The 8219-nt window shown below is 39.7% G+C and overlaps 5 protein-coding genes across 5 annotated transcripts; 3 read left to right on the plus strand and 2 right to left on the minus strand.

The window, feature by feature from the left end:
- The first annotated feature begins 2147 nt into the window (after positions 1–2147).
- Positions 2148–4039, plus strand: LOC117568830 (polycystin-2-like). Its single transcript, XM_034249705.2, has 2 exons — positions 2148–2282; positions 2348–4039. The coding sequence occupies exon 2, from the start codon at positions 2353–2355 to the stop codon at positions 3490–3492; it is 1140 nt and encodes a 379-aa protein (XP_034105596.1). The 5' UTR covers positions 2148–2282; positions 2348–2352; the 3' UTR covers positions 3493–4039.
- Positions 4038–4646, minus strand: LOC117568831 (calphotin-like). Its single transcript, XM_034249706.2, has 2 exons — positions 4545–4646; positions 4038–4484 (listed from the first exon to the last, which is right to left on the minus strand). Exons 1-2 carry the CDS (start codon positions 4554–4556, stop codon positions 4107–4109), a joined length of 390 nt encoding a protein of 129 aa, XP_034105597.1. The 5' UTR covers positions 4557–4646; the 3' UTR covers positions 4038–4106.
- A 31-nt stretch (positions 4647–4677) lies between these two features.
- On the plus strand, positions 4678–5354 carry LOC117568840 (cuticle protein 38-like). The gene is made up of 2 exons (XM_034249716.2): positions 4678–4941; positions 4998–5354. Exons 1-2 carry the CDS (start codon positions 4930–4932, stop codon positions 5328–5330), a joined length of 345 nt encoding a protein of 114 aa, XP_034105607.1. The 5' UTR covers positions 4678–4929; the 3' UTR covers positions 5331–5354.
- A 920-nt stretch (positions 5355–6274) lies between these two features.
- On the minus strand, positions 6275–6790 carry LOC117568834 (calphotin-like). Its single transcript, XM_034249710.2, has 2 exons — positions 6732–6790; positions 6275–6675 (listed from the first exon to the last, which is right to left on the minus strand). The coding sequence occupies exons 1-2, from the start codon at positions 6741–6743 to the stop codon at positions 6298–6300; spliced, it is 390 nt and encodes a 129-aa protein (XP_034105601.1). The 5' UTR covers positions 6744–6790; the 3' UTR covers positions 6275–6297.
- Positions 6791–7084: 294 nt separating this feature from the next.
- On the plus strand, positions 7085–7719 carry LOC117568833 (cuticle protein 38-like). Its single transcript, XM_034249709.2, has 2 exons — positions 7085–7127; positions 7193–7719. Exons 1-2 carry the CDS (start codon positions 7116–7118, stop codon positions 7556–7558), a joined length of 378 nt encoding a protein of 125 aa, XP_034105600.1. The 5' UTR covers positions 7085–7115; the 3' UTR covers positions 7559–7719.
- The last annotated feature ends 500 nt before the right edge of the window (positions 7720–8219 follow it).

Below are 8219 nucleotides of genomic sequence, written 5' to 3' on the forward strand. Positions count from 1 at the left end.
TGACTAATTCACGTATTATGACACTCTACATACTACTTTAATTGCACTTAATAAAAATTCAACCACAAACTCTTAATTTTTCACGGCGTCTCCTTCCCATTGAATTTGTGCGAGCTGCAATAAAGCTGCACTCAGTGTCGGCAATAAAATTCGACTACCTTTTTGACAAATGAAACGTGCAACAAACAAGACGCCAAAGCAACTGCAGCAGCAGGCGCATAGAAGCTGAAACAGCATTGAGCCAGTGCCAACAAAGATTTATGCGTTTTACAGGGTCTACGCAGTTTATGCGAAACTAAACGGCAAACAGTTTGAGTGAAGAAAGCAAGGAACAAGCGAGCCTCTGTACTTTGTACTGACCAGGTCTGGCCTGTCCGACGGAAGTCAGCCATGACAGCGGATGCCTTTGGCTGGCAAACATGTTTTGCATGACAGTGCAGGCAGAGATTGAAGGCGGAAGGCGGAGGCGAGTCTATTGTGCCGTTTTAAAAGACTGAACTGCACAGAGCAGAGCCTGGCAGCGGGCAAACATTTGTGCAGCTTATTAATATGCATCCCATCTCAGTTGCAGCAGCACTAGGGGATTACGTTGCAGCAGCGGCAGCAGCAGGTGTCTCTCACACTGAGACGCCGCCTCGGCACTTTTCGGGCTCCACCTGCAATCGACAATTTTATCTACTAGGCCAAGCGCAAAGTTTTTCGCTTCGTATCGAAAAGTCGTTAGTAAGCTGACCACAAAAAGCCAAAAAGAGATGTGGGCAAGTGAAGTATAAGAACTCCAACTGCAACTGCAACAAAAACAAAATCCAAACGAAAAGCGACCTGTGGACGAAGTTAGCCACCAAAAAGGTTTTATGTCTTAGTCGCAGTCGTCTTGATGCTAAAAAATTAAAGTTTACCCAAAGACTTGCACTTAGTTCTAAAAAACTTTTCTCTACCTAAAACTTTTCTCACTCACTGAGCTTGTCTCTGCTTCTCTAAGTAGATTTGTTAGCCCAGCCATATGTCTACGAGCGGAGCTAAAAAATTACTGGCTTGTGGGTGAAACACTTGACCCACCTCAGCTATCACCTAATTCCAGCATAATAATGTGTGCGAAATAATACGTCTAATAAATTCGCCAGACCTTCACAATGACAGTGAAAAAGCAGCACGATTTATCGAGTAGAAAAGGATATTTTTTGCTGGAAATTTGTCAATGAAAATAATTAAAAGAAGAGTCTCTTGTGATCTTCAATAAAAAAAAAAAACAAGCTAAATATATTCACACAAAATTTAATGTTTTACATGGATAAAACCATTACAGAACATAAAAATTGGTTTCATCATTTTAATATAAAGTACTATGAATAACTATAAATTAGCAATTAATAAGTAATTGTACTAAGGTATTTTCATATTTTTGTTTATCAATTTAGCTTTGGCTCTTAGCTATGACAACTTAAAATTTGAGTTGTACACTTTTACTATTACTCTGAAACATTTGAAACAAAACAATACATAAACTCGTTCGCTTGAATAACTAAAAAATTAATCACAATGAAAATCGGATTTTTAAGGGATAGGCTTATTTATTTCTTATTTACACTGATAATAATGGCTGCTTGTTTGGCACTAATTGCGTTGTTTTCGGGCTGCCGTCACGAATCGGTTAAGATCAAGACAGTTGGGATGCACGTATTTCTTGTGGTGCTGGGTCAATTCCTGCTAAATGATACAATTAAATTCCTATTGATATCCATCGATAAGGCCACTTGGCCGAATCTGCAGACAACGTTCCTGAACGAGAGGCGTCCAATTGTGCATACACGCACTCAATATTTGAAAATGCGCTTGAATATTTTGCGAGCCCAGTTGAGACACGGATCATATCAATGAACCACTCAATCTGAAATTTCAATTGATCTCCCTCGATCTGTGTCTCTACGGCACCTATTTCCTGTTGTTGACCTCTGTGGTGCTGGTGACACGAGACGAGCTGCTCTATTACAACACGGATATGATGAAAAAAGTATTTTCGACCAACCGTACTTATACTTTGGGCTTGATTCGAAGGTTAAGGAAACAGGCTACAGGTCCTGGATGTATGGCGATCAAACTGCCAAACTTGGCGTAATTCGATTGCGTCAGCTGCGCCACAAAGAGGATTATCATCTCGGTTGGGGATCGTCCCAGTTCTCTAGTCTTGATTATATGCCCAACTGGAAGTTACCCTACGAACGCATGGCTTACACGGATAAATATTGGAACATCTATTTGCCATGGCTGCCGTCATCGGTTAGGTACAGTACTTTTGAGAAAATTTTTTTGAATCCTAAGCAAAACGGCTACTGTGAGAATTTTCCAGAGACAATGGGTTATATTACAATGTTGGCGCGTAGTCGCAACAATAGCATGAAGGTGCTCCATTATCTTGAGCAAAACAATTGGGTGAATACACAGACGGCTGCTGTTTTCATAGATTTCACTTTATACAATGCGGATGCGAATATCTTTACCATTTGCAATTTGCTGGTGGAGCGAACGCCATTTGGCACTTTGGTACCTCGTGTCGATGTCCAAAGCATTAAATTGCAAGTCTTGGATCAGCTGGGCACACTCGGTCTAATTGTGTCCATCATATATGTGTTGGTGCTCATTCAGTTCTCCAAGACACTGGTGGTCACACTTTGGTACGAGCCATCAAAGCTGCGCAGCATGTGGAATAAACTGGACTTGGCCATTTTGGTGCTCAATATTCTGGTGGTCATATTGATCATCGTACAGGAGTTCATGGTCTCGACGCTGCTCGAACAAATTGAGTATGCGAACAAGTTGCAATTTCTGGACTTTCGGAGACCCGCGATTGTGAAGCATGTATGCAGCATTGTCCTCGGAATCCTTGTACTCTTGACCACGTTGCGGCTGTGGAAGGTTCTTCAATTTTCCAGCGTCTTTCAGCTCTTCTCACATGCTCTGTTTAGCGCGTGGCAAGCTCTGGCGAGCACCGCATTACTTATCTCCATTTTCCTGGTCGCATTTGGCATCGCTGTGGCAATCATCAATGGCAACAATACGATGAATTTCAATTACATAATGAGAAGCATTGCCAATTCGTTGTGCTTCTCATTTGGCTTCAGCCAACACATCAGTCCCAATGATCTCTTCTATGGTGGAGTGGGCATGGGCATAATCCTATATTTGATACTCACTTTTGTGATTGCGCAGCTGCTGATTAACGTATTTGTCTCGACGATCAATGGATACTTCGTTTATGCCAAGTCGGTGCGTGATGCCAAAGCTCAACAGCCGATTAATTTTCTGGAATTTCTGCGTGTCGAGTACCACGGTGTCTTTGAAATGTTCCGTAAGGTGCCCTGCATCAATCGTGGATATCGCAGCGGTAATCGCACGGTGGCTGACTATATCAAATATACTTTGGATGACAGACATAAGAAGAGCGTTAAATCCAAACATCATGCATTGGCCATAGGGATTTCAACGGGGCGATGAAAATTTGGATGAGGCCACGAAGCATGACAATTATAAGAAACGCATTGTTCGACTCTATAATATTGCAAGCGTAATGCAGACTCAAATGCAACTGTTGGAACACTTCTGGGAGTTGGACGTGGATAAAACTAAAAAGGATAAACCAAGATCGCCCAAGGAAGAGGACTCAGAATCCGATGAAGATTACAGTGTTTAATTATTAAATAACACAGACATTTTAAAGCTACAATTACTCATTTTAAAATAATGAACTTTAAAGTTCATTAAACTACAGTAACCTTGTCAATAAGCCACAAGACCTTGACACACATTCACAGTCAATTACACACATACATAAGTATGTTGCTGCTTGAATAAATAATTGCTGTGGTTGACAAAAATGTAACTTCAAAACAAACCATTTAATCCACTGCTCAATGTGGCCCATAGCTGCGTTCACTACAGCCAATTATTTTTGCTAAGCGACGTGAGTTGCATTCAAATTTATTATTGCTCTTTTGTTTACTTTTGCTAAAAGCACCATAAACTGATTAAAAATGCTTAAGTGCAGTCGCAATTTGTCATTAAGAGAATTTTTTTTTGGTAGGAAGGATGTTTATTTTAAGTCGTTGTTCTTACAGCAGAACTGGAGCAGCTGCAGCAGTGTAAGCCAATGGAGAGCTGTAGGCAAGAGGAGCAGTCAGAGGAGCGCTGTAAGCCAGAGGAGCAGCCAATGGAGACCTGTAAGCCAGAGGAGCAGCCAAAGGAGCAGCAGCGTACTTGGCAATGACTGGAGCAGCCAATGGAGTAGCTAACGGAGTGGCAACTGGAGCAATCACTGGAGCAGCTGCGATTCCATTGTAGTTGCGGGCGATCACCTGGCTGCTGGTGGCGGTCACATATGGAGCAGGAGCAGCAACAAATGCAGCTGGAGCAGCATAAGCCAATGGCTGGCTGAGGAGGACGCCAGGCTTGGCAGCAGCACAGGCGATGAGAGCGAAGATAACAACGGCCTGTGGATGAAATGGATTTTTAATATATCCGATGGATTATCTGGAAGCTGATCAACTTACGAATTTGAACATTTTGTTTTGTTTGTTGATTTGTTTACAGCTCGAAGACTGGAAATTGTTTGATGCATTTTAGCAGCTTTACTCTGTAATTTATAAAAAAACTGGGAACTTAACTTGACCTTAAGTCCAAATGTTTTAAATTTGTAGGTGCTACGACGTGTTATACATAAACAGCATTAAACAACTCGAAGTACAAAATAACGGAATGATAATGACTACAAAGTGCAAAAGAAACCGTTAACTGGTCTTACGCATTTCAATGAACGAAAATGACTCACAACTGATTGAAGACTATTTTGGGTATAAATACTTGACAATTGTTCAAGTTGGACATTAATCAGTTCACAGTTTCAACTAGAAGCAACACATCAAATCAATCCTCAACATGTTCAAATACGTAAGAAGGAATTGCATCCAAGTCTGAGACTTTCTTTTAACATCCTTTGATTGTAGGCTGTTGTCATCCTCGCTGTCATCGCTTGCGCTGCCGCCAAGCCTGGAGTTCTCCTAAGCCAGCCATTGGCTTATGCTGCTCCAGCTGCAGTTGTTGCTGCTCCTGCTCCATATGTGACTGCCACCAGCAGCCAAGTGATTGCCCGCAACTACAATGGTATTGCTGCTGCTCCAGTGATTGCTCCAGTTGCTACTCCATTGGCTGCTCCAGTCATTGCCAAGTACGCTGCTGCTCCTTTGGCTGCTCCTCTGGCATACAGCTCTCCATTGGCTGCCCCTCTTGCATACAGCGCTCCTCTTAGCTATGCTGCTTCTGCACCACTTTTGATTTAAATTAATAAACTGTGATCTATAAACTATTACTGAAATATATTTGTCTATTTGTTTAATTGACTATAGTTCAATCTGGCAACATATATAAAATATTTTTGATTTTTGAAATGGAGTCTTCTTATATGCCACATCATACAAATTAAAAGCTTCTTATTTCTGCGGTAATTCAGACTTAGTTGATGAACTTAGCTAAATCTTGATTAAGTAAATAATTCAATACAAAATTTCATTAAGTGACTCTTGATAAATCAATTTATTTGCAGATGATGATAAGTATAAAATTGTTTGCTTACAATTTATGTTTAAAGTTCTGTCAGGTTATAAAATTAAGAACATCGAATTTTAATTAAAATCAATTATATGATTATTAATATTATTTGACTTAAATAAAAATATTGTTATAAATAAAATAAATGTTCGTTTCTATGAAACTGCCACTAACACTAGTGCAAATTAAATACATTTCTATTGCTTCAGTTTATCGAACAATGTGTGGACAAATGATGAAGATGCATTTATGTACATAAAGATTAGATATAAAAAACCTTACCAACATATCGGCAATGCAAAACGCATAAAAAAAAGGAGAACTTAATAACAATTTCGAAAAATATAAATTATTCATTCCGCTTAACAGAGTGAGAGTTCCATACCGGAAAGTCTCTACCAAAGTGAGTATTCCTTCTTTTTGTAAATTTCACATCTTCGCATATGAGTTCATTAAACTCAATACACCATAGAAAAAAGCCTTTGCGACCTTGACATAAATGTTTGCATACATTTCGAACCCAACGTATCTTCAAAACAAACCAATTTTGTGTACTGCACGTGAGGTGCATTAAAATTAAAAACAGTTTTTGATTTCCCTTGCCCTGATGCCATCAATACAAATATTACAATGCAAATACCAATAAGAAATCTTTGTTATGTTTTCAGTTGTTTATTTTAAATCAATGGTCTAAAGTTCTTACAGAAGAACTGGAGCAGCTGCAGCAGTGTAGGCCAATGAAGAGCTGTAGGCAAGGGGAGCAGTCAAAGGAGCGCTGTAAGCTAGAGGAGCAGCCAATGGAGAGCTGTAAGCCAGAGGAGCAGCCAGAGGAGCAGCAGCGTACTTGGCAATGACTGGAGCAGCAACTGGAGCAGCCAACGGAGTGGCAACTGGAGCAATCACTGGAGCAGCTGCGATTCCATTGTAGTTGCGGGCAATCACTTGGCTGCTGGTTGCTGTCACATATGGAGCAGGAGCAGCAACAACTGCAGCTGGAGCAGCATAAGCCAATGGCTGGCTGAGAAGAACTCCAGGCTTGGCAGCAACGCAAGCGATGACAGCGAGGATGACAACAGCCTACAATCAAAGGATGTTAAAAGAAAGTCTCAGACTTGGATGCAATTCCTTCTTACGTATTTGAACATGTTGAGGATTGATTTGTTGTGTTGCTTCTAGTTGAAACTGTGAACTGATTGATGTCCCACTTGAACAATCGTCGGGTATTTATACCCAAAATAGTCTTCATTTAGTTGTGAGTCATTTTAGTTCATTGCTATGCGTAAGACCAGTTAACGGTTTCTTTTGCATTTTGAAGTCGTTATCACTCTGTTATTTTACTTTAAGTTGTTTAAAACTGTTTAATGTATAACACGTCGTGGCACCTACACATTAAAATTATTTTGATTTAAGGTCAAGTTAAGCTCCCAGTTTTTGCATAAAATGCAGAGTGAAGCTGCTATAAGGCATTAAACAATTTCCAGTCTTCGAGCTGTAAACAAATCAAGAAACAAATCAATATGTTCAAACTCGTAAGTTGATCAGCTTTCAGATAATCCTTCGGATATATTATATTAAAAATCCTTTTTATCCACAGGCCGTTGTTATCTTCGCTTTCATCGCTTGCGCTGCTGCCAAGCCTGGAGTTCTCCTAAGCCAGCCATTGGCTTATGCTGCACCTGCTGCCGTTGTTGCTGCTCCTGCTCCATATGTGACTGCCACCAGCAGCCAAGTGATTGCCCGCAACTACAATGGAATCGCAGCTGCTCCAGTGATTGCTCCAGTTGCCACTCCGTTGGCTGCTCCAGTTGCTGCTCCAGTCATTGCCAAGTACGCTGCTGCTCCTCTGGCTTACAGCTCTCCATTGGCTGCTCCTCTAGCTTACAGCGCTCCTTTGACTGCTCCCCTTGCCTACAGCTCTTCATTGGCCTACACTGCTGCAGCTGCTCCAGTTCTTCTGTAAGAACTTTGCTCCATCGATTTAAAATAAACATTTCTAAACAAAGTTAATATTTCTTTAATTGCTTTTCGGGCTTTTTGTTGATAACTTCTTCAGAGCTAATGAAGTATATGTTATATGGGTTTCATTTTCTCTATGCAAAAGTGTAGTGAAGGTATCGATTAACAATACTTGGACTCATTTGTTAATATCCAAAAGGTTACGGCCGCAATTTTTTCTTTACAATATGATATCCAATGCGACATATTAGTTTATTCATGGTCAAACTAGTCTGTTAATTTTTTGTAATCATTTTGATATTGCTTCATTTCATGTAGATCTCTAACTGTTTTATGTCTTTCTGTCTATCGTAGATTTTTAATATACAAAAAAGTAACTGAAGTTTTTATGATTCCTTAAAATTTTGGGGACGATCAGATTAAGAAAAATTCTGAATTTTTCTTAGAAATTAGATTTTACTATAAAAACTTCTATTGCTAAAGCGAGTTAATTATTTAGATAAACAGTTTAGTATCTTTTTATCTAAACGTATATATATAAAGCAATTCATATGTTTTTCTATATAGTCTGTATATTATTTTGGTATTTTGGATCGTTTACGATATTTTCGTATTGTTTTTCCTTTATTAAAAATGGGCGGTGAATATCTCCTCTGTAGTTTTTA

This window comes from Drosophila albomicans, chromosome 3, assembly GCF_009650485.2.
Source record: "Drosophila albomicans strain 15112-1751.03 chromosome 3, ASM965048v2, whole genome shotgun sequence".
Classification (NCBI taxonomy): domain Eukaryota; kingdom Metazoa; phylum Arthropoda; class Insecta; order Diptera; family Drosophilidae; genus Drosophila; species Drosophila albomicans.

Coding starts and splice junctions, on each gene's coding strand:
- LOC117568830 (XM_034249705.2), top strand. CDS start 2,353: ATGGGTTATATTACAATGTTGGCGCGTAGTCGCAACAATAGCATGAAG.